A 19,133-nucleotide genomic window follows, 5' to 3' on the forward strand; every position below is an offset into this window, starting at 1 on the left:
TGAGGTGACTAATCCAAAGCACACACCCACACAATCAAGCTCCACTATAAACTTTTTCTTCTCGAATCACAACCGAAGGTGGAGAAACCCTTACACGATTTTCTCTTCCTCTTTACAAAATGAGATCTAAGCTTGGAAGGAAGAGAATCAGAATCTGTAGGCTTGAAGATCACTTGATGAGCATTTTTTTTTTCCAATTTTGAACGGTAGTGGTTGCTCCCAGCTTCAAAAACTGCTTTTATAGTTTCTCCCGATATCAGTCGACTGATATAGCTATCAGTCGACTGATGAACTTCAACGGTACTTAAGATTTTGAGAGATTTTCAGCCGCCAACCCATAACGGTCATCTACCAGTCGACTGGTGCCCGATTCTAAACAGTCTGCCGACATTCTGTTTGTTTTGTGTCTTGGTACCAGTCGACTGGTGTGTGTACCAGTCGACTCACACACCAGTCGACTGGTACCTTATATCTTTGAGATTACAGCATTTTTATAGTTTGAGACTTACATTACTTTACATACTTGAATTATTCTTTTAACTTATACTTCATGCCTCCAAGCACCTTCCATCAGCCTTGCGTCCTTAGGATGCTTCCGTCTCCACGACTCCTCATCCTCGCGCTTGTCTTCAAGGGCTACCTTTGGCTTTGTCATGCTAACTCTCCTTTTTACCAAGAGATCACACCTCCGGGACTTTCCTTGCCAAGTCTTCGTATCTGCTCACTCAACATTTATGTTAGATCACAATTAACGTCTAACTTAAACTTATTTAACCAAACATCAACAATGAGTAATGTCTTGAGCAAGATTGCTCCAACAAATATTACCACTCCTTTACAACTCGACCTTATCCATTTTCGAGGTTTTGTTCAAGGATGTCTTCCACATGGTTCGCATTACATTAAGAAGATGAGAAACCTCAGTTAGCTGTCATAAAAATATAATTCTTACCAAAGGTAAACTGCAGCCGGGCTTCAATCGAACTCAAGACGAATCGGAAAAGAAGACCCTCTTCAAATAGATGCTTGATGTTGAAGTTCAGATCGGACAGACTCTTAGACGCTATTATGAAAGTGGGTTCCGACTTATGGTTGTGTAGAATCGATGCCTTGGTCAATTTCATTTTCCATTCGATTGACCATGCTAAGGGAGTGGGAGGCTTGAGAAAAATGTAGTGAGGTTTTCAGCCTTTATTAAAGGTTAGCATCTCATAAAAAATGTCGCACCGGGGATGGGTTTGGAAGAAGAAGACTCTGACATCCATCTTCTTCGGGTATAAAAAATAATGGAAAACTCGAGGTGTAAGGAGAATTTTTACAAGCGAAAAATGATAACTACTCCACGGAGTAGTCGACAAGAGTTAGGCACTAACTATTGTAGAGGAATATGAAAATATTGGGAGACTTTGAGAAGAAGCTTGGGATCGGGAATCGAAGACCACCTAACATTTGGTCCTTCAAGAAAATTACGAACTAGACGAGTGGGAGATGTGGTCGATCGAGGGTATTCGGGATAATTATCCTATGGTTAGTGGGGACTTTGAATGTCAACTTAATATGATCTAAGTCTCCTCCGTTGATGTCTGAGCTCGTAGAGGTGTACCAGAAGATGGGAATGTCAGTGGCCATGGGTAGGATGAATTCAAAGAAAAACAACAAGAAGCAAGATGCGAAGGAAGGTGTTGTGAACTGAATGAAGGAGGACAAAGCAAGAAGGGTGAAGAAACTTACAGTAAGGAAAAATAAGAAAACTTTGAGAGTCGCCGAAGACATTGGGATTTGAAAACGAAGATGAAGAAGGCGTACACATTCTCTTGTCAATGGCCTTTATGAATCCTAGCTCCTTGAATATTAACAATTAGATCTGGACATTGAAAAGGCACTGATTACCACTACCGGTCGATCAGGTGGTCGAATCGACATAATCTCAACAATCGTCTCGAAGGGATAACCTTGGCATGATGATGCCATGTGGCAACTTCATACAGGTCTGCATTTATGATGAATTTAATAAGCTAATCATCATTTAGATACCCCCTCATGTGTATCATCTACATTTATGGCGTCGACTTGCTTATTTTTGAGGTGCTAAACTATACAACAATATGGTTTTTGAAACGACGTTAGCCTTAAAGAGAAGAATCGGTCGGCAAACCAATTTGGACTACTGTCTAGTCAGTCGGACTCAAATTTCCTTTAACTAGACTTGAATGAAGACTTATGATACGGAGAATATTGGAAGCCTCCATGTAAGATCGAAGGGTCCATCATTTTGCTGAGGTAGAGGTCAAAAATCTAGGTGAGTCAACCTGATCAGGTTATCCGATTGGATCGTATAAGACAACTAGCCGGTCAAATTCCCTCGACCCCAGGGACTCCGCTCCCTCGACACAAGCACCCCACTCTGCCAAAGCAAAGATAAGTAGCACGTCAAATTCTCCCAACCCCAAGGGTTATGCTCCCTCTGATTCAGTGTCCAGCTCTACCAGAGTCATTCTCCAGTCAGATTCCCCCGACCCTAGGGGTTTCGTTCCATTGACACAAGTACCCACTTTGCCAACCCAAAGACATGTAGTAGGTTAGATTATCTTGACCCCAAGCGCTATACTCCCTCTAATTCGGTATCCAACTTTGCTAAAGTCATTCTCAAGTCGGATTACCCCGACCCTAAGGGCTCCGCTTCCTCGATACAAGTGCCCACTCTAATTCGAGATTAATGCAGAATCAAAATGGTCGAGTGATAATGAGTGAAACGGTGGGCGTTTCACTGCTCGACGAGTAATGACCATTAACGCTGCCGTTGATCTATGCTCCTATATAAGGAGATTGTGATCATAGACAGAAGACACAACAACACAAGTAGAAGCTCTCCTGCTCGTTGTATCCTGGGAAACAAATAACCCAAGTGAGCATCGAAGTATAGCCAGAGGTGGGTGAATCTGTTTTAAGGAAATTGTGACTCTCGCAAGCCTCGGTCCTTTTTCCCGCTCGGACTCCTCTGCTCCTTTAGTCGCTAGGCCTGTCTGCTTCTCCCGATCGACCACTTGCTCGGCCGACTCAGCTTGACCGACCGACACTTCTCGCTCAGGTTGCATTTTTTGCTTCGCCCGACATGCATCAGCACGCTCGACCTATCTGCTTCACCCGATCGACCTCTTTGACCGCTCAGCTTGTCTGCTCGGCCTGTCTGCTTGCCCAACCGACCTCTCGCCCAGTCTGCTTTCTGTCTGGCCCAACTTGCTCGGCCTTACTGTCCGGTCGGCCAATCTACAACTTGCCCACCCGACCATTAAGTCGGCTCAGAATTTGCTGCTCAGACTCGAAGCTCGGTCTGCACTTAGCAATTAGCAAAAACCAGTCCCTGCTGGCAATTTGAGATTATCCGTTCAGGTCATCTCAACAGTAAATTGAATTTAATTCAGTATAATTTAAATTCATCTAATACATCATAAATCTCCGACAACAGATTATTTTTTCCAATAATAATTTATACAATAATTAATAAACAGATAGAAAGATAGATCGGTATCATGGAGGAAGACGACGATTCTAAATGCATATAAATGCTGCAATTCGCCATGCCTGGAGTCTACTTTACTACTCGTATTCATTTTTTTTTTACAAGATCCTTGAGCGTTTGAATTTTGCAGAGTTTGTTCCAAGGCAACTTAAAGCAAAGACAGGTACAGATATATTAATTAGTTTATGACCTGAAATTTTCCTTCAGAAAAAACATATGACAGAAAATGAGTTTTTCCAGCATTAAACGATACCATATTGCAGCATGAAGCACTAAATTAGTCTTAATTGCGTAGGACAGTATAAATAACAGTAAACAGGAGCTATCAACGCACGCACAACAAAAGTTGGAAACGCTTATCCTTCGAAACGTGCTTTCCTTAAGCGTGATCACAAATCCATCTTCTTTCATCTCACCTGCAAAGCCCAGAATAAAGTCGATGAATAATTTGATCAAACTGAATTTAATTTGTTAGCAAAACCAATGCTTGTCATGAGAATCAAACTAGTTCTTGATAGATTTGGCGAGCTTTGTTGCTCACCCCAGCTGAAGGGCTGTCCTTTGTTGCTGACTGTAATGTTGGTTTGGCTGCATTAAGTGCACCTCGAGGAAGTTCCTTGAATCAAATGGAGGCATCATCTCGTATTCTGCCGTTGCCGCCGTCGGCAGCATATTCATCTGTTGGTGCACCCTCTCGTTCTCAACTATCTGTACACAGTCAATTCTTCAGCTTGTTGGAATCATAATCTACTGTTTAAGTATGCAACATTAACATTTTACTGAGTCGATGAAATAGGGCAAAGAATGCAATTCTATCTCGAACTATTTAACAAGTTGTCAAGTAATCAAAAATATAAAATGAGGAGCTAGCTTACCTTGTTCCTTAAAAACATATTGTCATTCTGCAGTTCCATCTCCTAATAAAGAGAAAGAAAAAACATAAGAATAAGAGAAGTATTAAGTAAGAAGAAATTCCACAGTCGATGTTAGGATACGCTATCCTTACCCTTCTCTGCATATACTCAATTTCAGCAAACAGCAAGTCATTCTGAAACACGGAATCACAATAAGTAGGATGAACAGTTAATTAAGTCATTGGAAAATTAAAGGGCTATTATGTTTACCTTTTTAGATCTTATTTTGATGATTCCTTTCTCCAACCTACTCTCGAGCTGCTTAAGGTCCCTTATGCTCATGGAATCAAGGGACTCACCCATCAGATTCCTGAAAAATTAGGATTTACTTTAAGAAGCGCCTACTGCATGTTAACGAGGGATGTAAGTTTTTGCTTATGATTGCAGTGATACCTGTTTGTGCTCAGTATGCTGTTGATTTGTTGTCGTAGTTTCGATGCTTCTTGCTGGTAATACTGAAAGCAGACGATGTATCAATCATTAAATGGCTTGCAAAAGTAAATATGTATGCTTGTATTCTAGGAAACGTTAGGTCGACAATTGCATTATTTTGCTTAATTTGCGTGTGTTTATTTTCAAATGGGTCGTTGCAACATAGGCATTTGTTTTATTGTTCAATCTAAAGGTATATAGGAGAAGTTCCAAATCTTTACTTGCTGTATAGCTTTGTGACACTAAAGCGTTGGGAAAATGAATGAAAATAGGTGAAAAAAGGACTCGAATTGTGGTGAAGGATCATATTAGAGTTTCCTTGCACATTATCAAGCTCAATTGGAGCTAGTAACAAGTATTCATACATGAGCTCGAAATTACGCCATGAATTTTATTTAGTTAGTTCATAATTTATGAAATTATTATATAACTAATTTTAGCCAAACAAATATTGATTTAATTACAAATTTAACTAGCGCGTATTAATGCAACAAAACTCAATCAATTTCGTAATTTATGTATATAAATAGTCATGAAAACTAAATGTATTCTAGCTAGTTATCTACAGATACTTGAAACTTAAGTTGCTAATAATGCCTAGAGCTCAAAATCTATAGAAATATTATAAATTCTAAATCAAATATCTAAACAAGCAAACAACTTCAATCGAACTTGAATAAATACTAATTTTAAGAACCGAAAAAGATATTACTTGTAAGCAACACTATAAGTATATATTGTGATACAAATGTCAGGGTTGATATTAAAAATAAAATTCCTTATGTAGAAACTATTTATAAATTTTATTCATAAATAACAACCATTATCTATTCATAACATTATTTGAGATTCCTGTAAAGTTGCGCTCACTTAGCTTTTATACAATAACATTAAATAACAGTTTAGAATTATTAAGTTATTAGCTATATATATCATGGATTTATTTCTATTCTAGATATTTTAGTCAGAGGATATTATGTTAACTTAGTTCATCACACAAATGAGCTATTACCTAAATATTATAGAATACAAACCTGGATCATTTTCATACAATGACAATATTTAAGTAGTAAATCCATATTTAAAAAATCTGTGAAATTATGTTAGCCTTGTAAGGTATTTCCAAATGCTTCATGATCTTGGTCCTTATATTTTTGTAAGTCATCAACCTATAATGACTTTGATGTATTAGACTATAATTAACCCCTAAACATGAAGCTCAAAAAAGAAAAAACATACAACGTCTTTCAAATTTTGAGGGCATGCCCCTTGTGAAAACATAGATAAAAATTCATTTCACTCTCCTTAATATTCTCTTTTTTTTAAAAAAAAAAAAATCTTAGTGTTATTAAACTCCTCATTTTATCCCTAAATCATTTACATTGTCAGACATGTGGTATCATTATATTACATTTGAAGATCTATCATGTCATTATTGGATTGAGTAAATTACATTTTCAATTGTTAGGGTTAAATGACATTATCAATATGAAAGCTTTAGAGGGATTTTAATAGCTATAAACTTTATGAGCATTTTACAAAAGAATGTAAACTTTGGGAAGTGAAATAAAATTTCTCTTGATCTGTATTGTTTTTGACAATTAATCCCTCCAAATTAGTGGGTTTTTTATGAAGAATGTTGTAACAAATCATTTGACACCATGAATAGAGCCTTACAAAGTCTCTTTTGATTATTTGGCCTTAACCTATGAGATTTTGCTTGAGAACGTGAAAGACAAATTCTGTTTGCTTGATATATATATATATATATATATATATATGAGTTTGTTAATCAATTGACTTCTGTTGATGAAGCTAACTTCATATAGATGTATTGAAAAATCCATAACACGATCAATTAGGAAACTCTACTATAACGAGAATTTTTTTGTCTATACATGGAAGTGATGGTTAGGGTTTAAGCTAGTCCTAAAGGTTTTTACAAGCCATCATAGAACTTCAACCCTATAAAACCTTGTATTAACAATAAGAAGACTAGATCAAGCCATTCTATCTACTCTAGTTATTTTACTCTGTCCACAGCCTCTTTTATATTGTTTTTTTCAGTACTTTGGAGTTATTAAATTGGTTTACTTTCTCCATCTCCCTTCCGTATCATGCTTCTTTGTTTGCATTGTTCTAAAAGTAGAATTTATATGGACCCATTTGACCACATACTCTACAGGTTTGTACTGCAAATCATCTCCATCTGCAAAAAAACATGATTTAATATGTAGCAAAGTTTAAATTTAAATTATACAAGTTGAATGCTGCGTATATATGTTGTAATATATTGCTTTGTCTTTGATTAACTCACCTACACTAAGCTAATTTATTAGGTTTGAATCCATTAAGATATATTCACGAGAATATAGCTCAAAAACAAAGAGCATTGATTTGACTTCTTCTCATTCAATGCGATTTCTTCAATTAGCAAATCTGATATCTTTGAACAAAGTGTTGACAAACAGATTACAGAATCCAATAGTTCATTTTGTGTTACAGTTTCAGTCTCGGAATAAAATGGCAAAGTTATGATTGTGCAGCATTGAGGTTATGACACAAACCGAAATGTGCTAATATAACTTCAAACTTAATTCTTTTAACTTAATTTTGCTTATTAGATAATAAATTAAATCAAAATTTTATTTGCTATAATATAGTGAGATACAATCGTTTAAATGTTTTAAGGTGTATTTATTTTCACATGAATTTAAATAAAATTTACTCTTTTAATCTTCTTTCATTTTATTTTTTTTCTGAATTAAAAATAATATTTTTTTTATTTTTTATTTCAATCTGCATAAGAAGAGCTCATACGAGTTTTACTTGTATCATCTTATTTAACATAATTAACTAAAAATAAGATTACTACATGTTCAATTAAATTATTTTTTAAAAATTAAAAAGAATAATTTTTTTAATTTTTTTTTATATGTGTTAGTTCAGTATAACATTCATTGGCACAATTGACATGCATTACACAGGTGAAATTAGCTGTGTCATGCGATCAAAATTGAATTTTATTTACTTGGATTATGATCTATGGAACTTTGGATTATGGTCTTTATAGGATAAAATAAATTAAGAAGATAAACTAGGAAATTTCAGTTGTCTTAGTTGTGAAACTTCTACTGAAACATATATGACAATTACCAGAATATAATTTATCTCTATCATATGAATATCATATTGTTATCTTAATGTATATAATTTGTTGGAATCACATATATGATACCTTTTCTTACTGTCATTAGACTGTATCAAATTTGTGCATCAACTTCAAATATGATATATCAAGAAAATCATATCATATCAATCAATATGCTCATTTTGTTCTAAAAATTCCATATGAAATTTATGATTATCTACATTTTAGAATTTTTGTTAGTCAGAAAGTTTATTAAGTAACGGAGCCGGAAAAAGAAATAGATTACCTGTGCATTAGCTTCTGAAACAAATCCATTGTTGGTGGTCTCATTACATGCTTTCTTGTACCTCTCGATAGTTGCTTTGACACTGCAATAAAACAAAGTTTCATTGTTTACAAAAATAAATATTAAGTTAACATTTATAAGTTGCAAGTTATTTTTGGTATTAGCAAAACTACGAAAATCTAATAAAGTAAATACTTCTCATGAAAAAAAAAAAACTCTACTCATAATTAATTCCATTTCCTAAAATCATCTCTTAAAAAGATATCAATGATTCTGTATTCAAATGAGATAAACTTATGATATTGTAGAGAAACCAACCACTAACTGCAGCTAGCGAATAATTTTAGATGCAATAAATGGAGCTCAATAATTCTATGAACCATCTAAAATCTGAGTAATAAAATTTGCGTATTAGTCAGTAATGTAAACCCTAAAAAATCAATTTTTCAAACATTTAAATCAATAGCCAACATAGGTAGTGTATGACACTTTGATGGCAAAAAGAAAAAATCTGGAGACATGATCGTATATCATACTAATGATTAAGAAAAATCTCACTAAGTAGAAGGATCAAATCTCATTAACGATAGAAATGTATCCTGAGCACATTGATTATAGCGCATGCAAACTTGTAACTTGCAGTGTGACAAAACATCTTAACACAGCGGATGGAAGTACTCTATATAGAAAATCTAAGCAAGCTATAATTAAGAGTTGAGAAGTACACCTGCAATGGCAAGATCTCCAGCTATTTGCAAGCTGAACAATAATAAAAAACCACTAAGTGGAGATGAGAGACGAGGATGTCAAATCTGTATTTTCAAATATATTATCAAGTAAAGGCAGAAAGTTGTAAGGCTCTGAATAAAGCCACTAGGTTGAATGTCTCATGGGCAACAGAGCTGATCAATCCACGAGATTCTCTAACACAGTCACGAGGCCGGGCATCAATCTCCAAAATGTCTTGTCGTATTAAATACGAAAGAATTAAGTAATAGGATGTAAAATTTCAACTCATGGACTATCTTTTTGGTCATAAAGTGACAAAACAGGGTTTCGATTGCGCCAAATGCAGAGACAAGCAAGGAAGGAAGGTTAGTCCAAGTGTTTATCGATAAAGCAGTGAGCAGACGACTGTGGTGCGCCTATTTCCGAGGCCTCTTATTGACTCCTGTCCTTACGCTATAGCTGATCTCTGCTCCAACCTTAGTTTCCTCGAGGATGCCATTGGTCCTCTCTGCCACGGTGGCGCTCGATCCCACGCATGATTGGCCATTTTCCCTCTGCCCACCTGCCATGGCTAGTGTCCCTTTACCCCTAGTGTAATGACCTTGTTGCCTTCTTTTACCCGCACACTCTCTTCACAGTCTCACACTCTCTCTGCGGGCTTCTTGCGGGAGCTGCTCCTCTCCCTTCCTCCCGCTGATGCTTCTTCCAACCTCGGCTCGCTTTTTATACTCCCTATGCAGAGCCAAGACGCAGTGCGTTCGCCCCATTGGCTCCTCAGTCTTCTGCTCCAATTCCGTACTGCACAACTCTCTGCTGGCCCAGTTGCATAATTAAGTAGTATTGATTTATTATGGAAAACAATTAGTAGAGGAACCATAGGTCACTCATGACTATTAACAGTTCTAATGTAAACAGAGCGAGCTCTGACGTCTGTGAGAGCTCGCGGGTCCTTTTCTTCCAAGGAACGAACTAATGAGAGCGTGACAGCTCTCGGCATCCAGCTTTTCTTTGATCATGGAGTTAGGAGGAGGAGGAGCAGCAAGTAACAACAGGAATAAAGAAGGAGAAAGAGAGGAAATGGCAAAGTTTGCATGATCAAGCAAGAAAGAGCTAGTGTGGGTGGAACGGAGGAGGCGATTGTATTACTAATACAAAACATAGTCACTCATCCAATAACAAAGACTCGACCTTTTTACTGTTCCTACTCTACCTGATCAAATCAAGTTAACTGTTGTAGCTTCTCCTCCCTCCGCGGATCCATTCCTCTGCCCAACAAAGCATTCAAAGGGGAAGCAAGAGACACGTAGAGAAAGACCACCAAACTTTGAGCGATCTATATAAGCATGGCCTTCTTCCTGCAAGATCTAACACTAACCAGTGCAGATCTCAACTCCAGAAACCAAAACCAGAAAAAGAAGTAAAGTTCCAACCAAGTAATTAAAAAACAGATGCTTTAATTGAACCTCCGGCCAGATATAGGGGGCGAGAAATATCTAAATGCTGCGCAAGTTTGTTGTCCAACTATTTGTCGAATTGATTGAGAGAATTAAAACTAAACCAGCGAAAGGGGATCCGTCACCTGTTGGTGGCGTACTCGTAGAGGCGGCCGCGGCTGGAGAAGACGACGAGGGCAACGTCAGCGTCACACAGGACTGACAATTCATAGGCCTTCTTGAGCAGGCCATTTCGCCGTTTGCAGAAGGTGACCTGCCTGTTGGTCGTGTTCTCAATCCGCTTTATCTCGATCTTCCCACGGCCCATCTTCGCCGCTGCCGCAGTTGCCGGTGGTGGCTCCAGCTTGCCGACCTCTAGAGCAAATTACAAAGATCAAAAACCAATAACAAAAAAAGAAGAAAAAACGCAAGTATATGGATTAGATTGGAGAGAACAAATTTGATATATGATGACAAAATTTGTTCTTTTTCTTACGGGAGAAGCCCTGGAGTAGGAGGAAATCTTGGGCGACGGAAATAAGAAATCTTGAGGAGAAAAGATAAACGGAGACTGCAACAAGAAGCTTTCCAGATATCCTTAATCTTCTTGGCCTGAAGAATAAAGGAACTGAATTTACAGGGCTTGCAAAACTTGTTAACCTTCTCCCCTCCTTTTCTCACTTCACTGATCTCTTTTATCTCAATCGATGGCCCAACGAAAACACTTAGAGTGCCCCAGCAAATGAATGAGGATTGGTAATGCAATTAAGTGCGGCATCCATTGCCATCAGCATCAGCTTTCATGGGCAACATCATGAGAGAGAAAGAGGAAAGGGACATGGAAAGAAAGAGTAGTCCAATTAATGGAGAGGAAGTGCTGTGACTGAGACATTGGCATGGGTTGCACTCAAAAAATATGGTGTGGATGAAGGAGAGCAAGGCATAGAGGGGGGACTCCATTGTCCTTTTCCTTCTTTCTTATTCACTTGGTTTAATTCCTTTTTTTTTTTACTTTCGATATTCCTCTCACTTCATCTCGCTATCACCCAAGATTTTGACGTCTCGTCAATCTTTGGCTAGGAGAAAATTAATTAATTATAAGAACATGACATCTACCTTCAAGAACTCTACATATAACATGAGCCTCTTCCTTAATTCTCCTCCACGATCTCCTTCCTCTACTTCATCTACTTTCCTAGGATGAATTTGCTTCACTTAATTATAGTGAAAAAAAATGTTAAACTTGAGGATGGATGGAAGGGGAGATGCATGGATAGATAAAATGAATGAAGTGAGTAGCGAATAAGTTTGGAAGACGCAATGTGGTTTGTGCATATTAAAGATATTTGACGGTGTCATTGTCATGATTTAAAGGTGTCCCTTGTGAATGCCATTTATATCATTCCATGTGCCTGCAATGCCTTCAAAACCTATCCCACTTGCAACAACTACAAGCATACATAGGAAGCCATAATTCTAGTTATTGGCCGCCATATGCATATGTTATTGTTGTTTGGCCTTCAATTTAATGTCTAGATCGTTTTAATCTAATAAATGCGGTGATGCATTATTGGTGCCCGACTTAATTTTGTTTTATTTCTAAATTGTTTATCGAGATGCTTTTGAGATTGATGGAACTACTGAACTTTGTTCTTTATAAAAGAAAAAAATGAACCCAACTTTCTTCATCTTTTGTGAAAAAGAGAAAATATATATGCACATGTAACTTGCTACCGAGGAAGGGAGTTGGTGAAGAATTGTTTTTCTAGAAAAAATAATTGAAGAAATTTCAGTTAAAGTTAGGAAAATTTTATTTTGAAATTATGAAGACCAAGAGATTGAAGATGATTTTTATCTATTTGATTTAAATAGAAGTAATGTAATAATATTGTTAACCATGAAATACTTTGAAAATATATAGGGTAACAAAATTATGTGAAATGTATATTTGGACTATAATAGTAGTATAGTTATAATGATCAGATGAAATGTCTAGTCTTAAAAAATATGTATGGAATTAAAGAAAATACATTAGCGGTAGGTGTTTTTGATATAAGAATAAACAATAGGAAGGTCCTAAATGTTGAAAAGTGTCTCTAATCTTCAAAAAGGATGTTGCCAAAATATGCTTTCCACATAGCAATCGCACAACTACGTCAATAATTAGTCAACGTAATGAAAATCTCATTAAAGAGATTTAGGAGGGTTGACCCATGCAACATCTGATGAAAATCTCCCATCTAAAATGGTAGCTAGCTAGAGCTAACTTTAAAAAGTCAACAGAGTTTGATATATACACATTTTTTAGAACTACGTTGGATATGAACCTAACTCTGCTGGTGTCTTGTTTTCTCATCTATCATCTGACACCTAATTTTTTGTTAAAGTAATGCGCGGACCAGAAAGGAGCACAAACGACTAAGGTTCTTCAAGTTAGGTATTGATGGCGGAAGGTGCAAGTGCAACAAGAAAAGAAGAGGTTGACATATATCTCGCATCAAGTCATTAATGCGTATGCATAAATATTGGTTTAAGTTGCTGCATGCTTGATTGTGCATGATCAACTACCTTAATTGATCAAGTCATGCCGCTCTCGTCTCTCGATCTCTTCACGGCATCTTGTTGCCTGGTTCTTCTTCTCGGACATGCAACCATTTGTCAGGGGTCGCCATCGCCGCGGGTCTTTCCCGGACGGCGGAGATATATTTCATGGGCTGATTTGAACGTGAGAAACCACTCGAGGTACTATTCGGATGCCAAATATCGGATCTCCGGCAGAGTCATTTTGGTCTCCAAGGACGGCGCAGGCGATTCAAGGACCGTGCAAGGGGCAGTCGACATGGTCCCAGACGGAAACGATAACCGAGTTAGGATTCTCAAAAGTCCGGGCGTTTACAGGTGATTCAATATCTAGCTAGTCTGATAAACTTTCTTGACATTTCAAGGATAGCTATGTTACGTTCATAATTTCACAGGGAGAAAGTAGTAGTTCCTGAGACAAAGCCTTACATTTCATTCATCGGGAAGGGTAGCTCAGAAACCGTGATCACGTATCATTTAAGAGCAGCGGATCGGTATTCCAACGGCCAAGCTGTTGGAACCTACGACTCTGCTTCAGTCGCCATAGAATCGAACTTCTTCTGTGCGAATGGAATTACTTTTCAGGTAATAAAGTTAATCACACATAATTCGTTCAGCCTTGCGCTTTTCCATTGATTGCTCGAACGCGATGGGATAATCTATAGAACACAGCTCCAGCTGCGAAACCAGGGGAAGAAGGAGGGCAAGCAGTGGCACTGAGACTGACAGGAGACAGAGCCATGTTATATCGTTGCAGGATATTGGGATCTCAGGACACACTCTTCGACCACCTCGGCCGGCATTATTTCTTCCAGTGCTTCATCCAAGGTTCCATCGACATCATCTTTGGCAGTGCCAGATCCTTGTATCAGGTAAAGAAGCAAACCGGATCTCCATGGTGAGGGATTAAGCAGAGGATATCTTAAAAGTTGTTTTGGAGCAGAGTTGCAGCCTTCACTCGGTTGCAGAAAGCTATGGAGCAGTGGCGGCATCGCAGAGGAACTCCCCGTCCGATAATTACGGCTTCTCCTTCGTTGACTGCAAGCTGAGTGGGACGGGGAAGGTGTATCTGGGAAGAGCATGGGGGAGATACGCGACGGTGGTGTACTCCAATTGCCAATTGGAGGGCATCGTGCTGCCTGAAGCGTGGAGCGACTGGGGAGACGCGTCACGGAGAAGGTATGCATGGATTGATTTATTTGAATCCTGTAATATTTCAACTTAAATGGGTAATAATTTCACATTTAATATGAGTACTTTACCAGTGGAGACTTGATGAATTAATGAGTAGTGTAATCGCTTTGTTGTTTAATTAATCATGGCAGGACAGTGTACTTCGGGCAATTCAACTGCAAGGGAGAAGGTGCTGAGTTGGGAGAGAAGGTGGGCTGGGCGAGATCACTCAGCTACGTGGAAGCTAAGTCGTTTCTTGACAGGGGATACGTCGATGGGGAGCAATGGCTGGATCTTTAATCGGCCATGAGCCTGAATATTCAATTCTTGTGATTGTTGAACACTTGAGTCTGCAATATTCCTTTTTGGTTCCTCTAGAAGTGACAGTTTCATAGTAATTCATTCGAATAACTAATATTTATGTTCTTTAAAATTATATTAACCAAAGCCTTTATTTCTTGTTTTTGCACTCTCAATGGAGATAGTAGGCATGTAAAACCTTTTATAGACCCTCCATATTTAACTAATTAGAGATCCTCCGTGCAAATATCATAATCCATAACTAACAATGTGTCATAACATAATTCAGCGCAACTAACACTTGCTACTATATTTTTACATGCATTATTATGAGCATGGATCCGCAGGGGAGAGGAAGACCTTGCATTGAATCAGCGTCGAGCACACCTTGAACCCAGGAACTACTGTGAACCCGACCGAGGTGGGTCGATGGCCGTCATTGTTGTCCACTACGCTCTCCATGTACACCTCGGAGAATCGGTTGCCTCGCTGAACTTGGAAGATGTGCCGGTCGGACTCTTGCTTGAACGAGAAGAACAAGGAGTGGAGGAGCCACACTCGCCTAGCCATCTTGACAAAATGTGAGTAGAATGCTGAGTTTGGGAAGCCCCGGCCAGAGCTTAGCATGGCCCTCCTGTGATCAAGATTGCCAAAGAACGATTCTTCCATCTTTGGATGCACAAGTTCCAGATACTTCGACCTAAAGAAGCTTGCGATTGCTGAGTGTTGACTGAGCTTCTTGATTTGTTCAACATACCTCAGCTGGCTGAATTCTTGGAAGAACTCCTGTGAACTCCATTGTAGCCTGTCTTCCAAGGCAACAAGATTGAAATTTTTGCGGTGGAAGTTGGAGAACATCTTATTACCCACATACGACTCATACGCAAATATCCTATGATCAGGCTTCTTCCACCGAAACACATCAGGTTGGATTGTGGTGGCAGCAGCATTAAGATCCCAACCAACTGACTCCATTTCATTCTCCATCAATTTTACAAAAGTTCTAATAGATTTATAGGTGCACCGAAGAATGGCAAGGAAATGGGTGGGGTTTAAGCCGGAGGGATGCAGATCAACCAAGGCTGAAATTGAGCGACCGGGATGGAGCTTCAAGTCCAAAGCTCGATTCTTTTTCTCTACCTCAAGGAGCTCAGCCTGCAGTGAGAACCTCTCAGAATCCTTGAGCTTGAGGTCAGCCTTCAACTTGTCTATTGTGATCCGATAGGTCTTGATTAGATTGTGCTTCTCTTTGATTTGAGCAGCGACGACTCTGTTAGGGTCACAAGCAAGATGCGGGATGACCAAGTGGTTATTGTAGTAAGCCTGCTTGAGCTCTGAGACTCGTTTGAATTCAGCAACAATTGCTAAATCAGAAGACTGTATCATGTCAGGATTATATGGAGACTGTGCTAATTGGAGCTGCGCATAGAAAGCTTTAACCGCAGAAATGCTCGCGAAAAGGTTTGCTAGGAGGGATTCCATGGCATCTTTCTCTTTCAAAAAGAGACTTTCTTGCTGCTTCTCATGTTTGTATTTGCAGAAACCATTATCTAGTGCGAGGATGGACTTGCCACTGAAGTTCTGAGACAGCTTAATCTTGTGGATTGAATCAGCATCCTCATCAGGAGTAGAGTAAGCACAACCAGCAGAACTTGCAGAAGGGCCGCGGAGATGGAGGATCTTGTTGAAGGTCCAAGGCTCCGATCTATAGGATTCCATGCCTATTCCTGTTGCAGATTGGAAAGAAATTCCACTAGAATTAGACTCAAAGATGGCCAGCAAGAGAGCAAAGTGTACTACTTTAGGTTGAGTTTTTCTCCAACTTTAAAGAGAATATACATACAAAAGAGGAGGAAAGCCAAGTAAATGGCTAAAAGAAAGAGAAAGAAAGAACAATGACATATTCGAATCATAAAAAGGTAGAAAGATCGGAGAGTTTATGATTTCTTTGGTACATCGGATTCCTCTGATTGATTTGGAACAATAACACTTAGGATGTCTCCCCCACGATGGGTAGAGGAATCTTTAAAGGACAGAATACCTTTGGCGTATGCATAATTAGGTGGAAGAAAGTAGACGAAGGCCACACTCGTATGTCTGGATGATTAAACTCAGACCACGGTTCCCAGAAATGACATATTCTTATTCCAAGAGTATACAGTGAGCTCATGGATCAGCGGAATTCTTCTTCTAAGCAAGATAGAGGTGATCCTAAAAGCCCTCTTAAATTATATGATAGAAAAGATACAAGAATAAAAAGGCACATCCCCACAACTTTGCCTTTTTATGAGGACCGAAAAACACTAAAGAATATGCCATCAGTCGAATTCAGAGGATACTGACAGAATCAAAACAGGTTTAAAATTATAACAAACCAACCAATCTATGTGTCAAAGACTAATCTCCCGCAGACAAAAAATTAGTGAAGACGAATCATCATGCTTTTCAAAGAAAGAAGACAATCATCATGCGATCATCGGAAAGGCGGGACCTTGTGCGCATACCCGTGCTTTCGCCAGGCACCACCGGCGAGGACGGAAATAGCGACAGCGGAGACCCCAAGCTGGAATATTTCAGGGAGACTCCGCCTTCCTCTCGTGTCTCCGATGGAATCCGTGCTCGCTTGACCTCGGAAAGAGGATAAAGGTGGCGATTAGAGAGACGAAGGAACGAGGAGGAAGGCGGGAAGGACAGTGGAGTGAAATGAGTAGATGGAGCAGAGCGAGCGTTTGCGCATTGGAAGACGCTAAAAAGGGCCTCGGGTTTTGGTTGTAACTACCCAAAATACCCCTGAATAACCATGCTTATTACAAACCCTTCCGTATATCATTGGACTGTGTAGTGTGTATCAGTGTATGGGTTTAAGGCGAGGGTAGAAAAGGTATACGCTCAGTTCGAGGTTGACGGAACACAGTATCTTCCAGCTGCATGTGCATCTCAGGTGGGATTTTTTTGTCGTCTGGATTTAATTTAGCAGTAAATCTTGTTGGATTTTTATCTTTCAAACATACAAATATTTGTATGTATAGGTAAATAATTAATATATATATATATATATATATATATATATATATATATATATATATATATATATGTGATATTACTAAATTACTCATGTATATATATGTATGTATATATTTTGGATGGTTAAATTTTGATCATTTAGTATTATCCTTAATTGAGAGGTATGAGGTTTCTTTTAAAAGAAAGTCGAATAATTATATTTCTACGAAGGAATAATTGGGAGGGTGATGAGTTGTTCAGAAGAGTGTGAGTTGAAACTAGGAAGACATGACAAGCGTAAAATTTTGACTCAGACATAGCGTCCCATTTTTTTAAAAAATGAAATGAAATGAAATGAAATACAAGCTTTGTTTTCGATATTTCTATTTCTATTGACTCATTTGATCACCTCTACTTAGGGTTTTATGTTGTAAAAATGCCTTCTTTTTTGTTTTCTCAAATTAGTTTATAATTATTTTAAGATTACAAATTTATATATTTTGAAAAAAAATGTAAAAAAGAGGTATATTTAGATTCCTTTTTTTTACTTATTAACTTTTTTTTTTCCTTTTATTATGGATATTTAAAGACTTAGGGGGTGTTTGGTTGATGAATTTGAGAATGAGGGAATGGAATGATAGTAAAAGATAGTGTTTGGATTGTGAGTTTGTGAATGACATTTTGGGAATGATTACTAAATTTATGGGAATCAACCAAACCCATATAACTTGATGGGTTTCATTTCCATTCCTATTCTCATTCCACCCTACTATCAAACTCATATTCATAGTCATTTCCATCATTTAACCAAACGCCCCCTTATTATAAATCGATTCAACATCTGACCACCACAAATTTGTCCGATTTAAAACAAAAGGGAGAAAAGTCTGATCTAGCTTAGATTCTCAGGTAGATTTTGTTTTAATATGGAAGCATAACTCTTTTAGTTGGTACTATGTAAGTTATTGTATGTCCTAGTGCATATCAAAATAGTTATAAGATGATAGATTCATAAAATTGAGTAAGGATTAAATTCCGATAAAGATTAAGGAATTATTTTTCCATGAGATGACTAGTTTTAATTTTTTGATTTATTTTCTCCTAATAGTGTAGAGTAGTTATGGGGGGCATCAAGGAAATGGATTTTACCTTTTATAGATTATGTAGACGATTGTTTGTATTTGAAATACTATCTCTTGATGTATCTTTTTAGTGACAATGAAGGCAAACCAAAAATTAATTTCTTACCAGGGAAAAGAACTTCATTCATACATCATTCACATTACGTTTCTAAATTATATAAAAGGAAAATAAATTACAGGGTCAGTTTATAGTCAACTATTAAATAGTTAAAGAGTGGAAGGAGATTTTTCCCTAAACACATGCATCCATCGGGAATTAATGCTGATCCTATTGTAATAAATTTGGCATCATCTAATCAATTGCGCACCTCGTGGGGACCTTACAAGGGAAACCAAAATTGTATTGCAAATGGAAATCAATTCACACTTTCAATTGAAGGATCGAAAGATGTGATTTTGGGAGGGGGGGTGGTGAATATCGCACGTTAAAATCTTTTTCTTTTGAAACGTTAAAACAAGAGTAGTGCAGA

The 19,133-nt window shown here is 37.9% G+C and overlaps 3 protein-coding genes across 3 annotated transcripts; 1 reads left to right on the forward strand and 2 right to left on the reverse strand.

The window, feature by feature from the left end:
- Window positions 1-3,698: 3,698 nt before the first annotated feature.
- Window positions 3,699-11,345, reverse strand: LOC122017009 (MADS-box transcription factor 3-like). The gene is made up of 9 exons (XM_042574461.1): window positions 10,962-11,345; window positions 10,612-10,840; window positions 8,304-8,385; window positions 4,828-4,889; window positions 4,645-4,744; window positions 4,527-4,568; window positions 4,396-4,437; window positions 4,062-4,228; window positions 3,699-3,936 (listed from the first exon to the last, which is right to left on the reverse strand). Exons 2-9 carry the CDS (start codon window positions 10,791-10,793, stop codon window positions 3,933-3,935), a joined length of 681 nt encoding a protein of 226 aa, XP_042430395.1. The 5' UTR covers window positions 10,794-10,840; window positions 10,962-11,345; the 3' UTR covers window positions 3,699-3,932.
- A 1,649-nt stretch (window positions 11,346-12,994) lies between these two features.
- LOC122017266 (pectinesterase QRT1-like) lies at window positions 12,995-14,738 on the forward strand. Its single transcript, XM_042574829.1, has 5 exons — window positions 12,995-13,363; window positions 13,441-13,630; window positions 13,711-13,917; window positions 13,989-14,224; window positions 14,371-14,738. Exons 1-5 carry the CDS (start codon window positions 13,050-13,052, stop codon window positions 14,516-14,518), a joined length of 1,095 nt encoding a protein of 364 aa, XP_042430763.1. The 5' UTR covers window positions 12,995-13,049; the 3' UTR covers window positions 14,519-14,738.
- LOC122017265 (protein GRAVITROPIC IN THE LIGHT 1-like) lies at window positions 14,710-17,239 on the reverse strand. Its single transcript, XM_042574827.1, has 2 exons — window positions 17,023-17,239; window positions 14,710-16,245 (listed from the first exon to the last, which is right to left on the reverse strand). The coding sequence occupies exon 2, from the start codon at window positions 16,235-16,237 to the stop codon at window positions 14,846-14,848; it is 1,392 nt and encodes a 463-aa protein (XP_042430761.1). The 5' UTR covers window positions 16,238-16,245; window positions 17,023-17,239; the 3' UTR covers window positions 14,710-14,845.
- Between the last annotated feature and the right edge of the window lie 1,894 nt (window positions 17,240-19,133).

This window comes from Zingiber officinale, chromosome 8B, assembly GCF_018446385.1.
Source record: "Zingiber officinale cultivar Zhangliang chromosome 8B, Zo_v1.1, whole genome shotgun sequence".
NCBI lineage: Eukaryota > Viridiplantae > Streptophyta > Magnoliopsida > Zingiberales > Zingiberaceae > Zingiber > Zingiber officinale.

Excerpts from the sequence above, each read along its gene's own strand:
- LOC122017266 (XM_042574829.1), top strand. The coding sequence starts at position 13,050 with ATGCCGCTCTCGTCTCTCGATCTCTTCACGGCATCTTGTTGCCTGGTT. Across the intron at positions 13,918-13,988 it reads GTGCCAGATCCTTGTATCAG|AGTTGCAGCCTTCACTCGGT; the intron begins GTAAAGAAGCAA and ends GTTTTGGAGCAG. Across the intron at positions 14,225-14,370 it reads GGAGACGCGTCACGGAGAAG|GACAGTGTACTTCGGGCAAT; the intron begins GTATGCATGGAT and ends TAATCATGGCAG.
- LOC122017009 (XM_042574461.1), bottom strand. The coding sequence starts at position 10,793 with ATGGGCCGTGGGAAGATCGAGATAAAGCGGATTGAGAACACGACCAAC. Across the intron at positions 4,890-8,303 it reads TTTCAGAAGCTAATGCACAG|TATTACCAGCAAGAAGCATC; the intron begins GTAATCTATTTC and ends GTCTGCTTTCAG. Across the intron at positions 4,229-4,395 it reads ATATGTTTTTAAGGAACAAG|ATAGTTGAGAACGAGAGGGT; the intron begins GTAAGCTAGCTC and ends GACTGTGTACAG.
- LOC122017265 (XM_042574827.1), bottom strand. The coding sequence starts at position 16,237 with ATGGAATCCTATAGATCGGAGCCTTGGACCTTCAACAAGATCCTCCAT.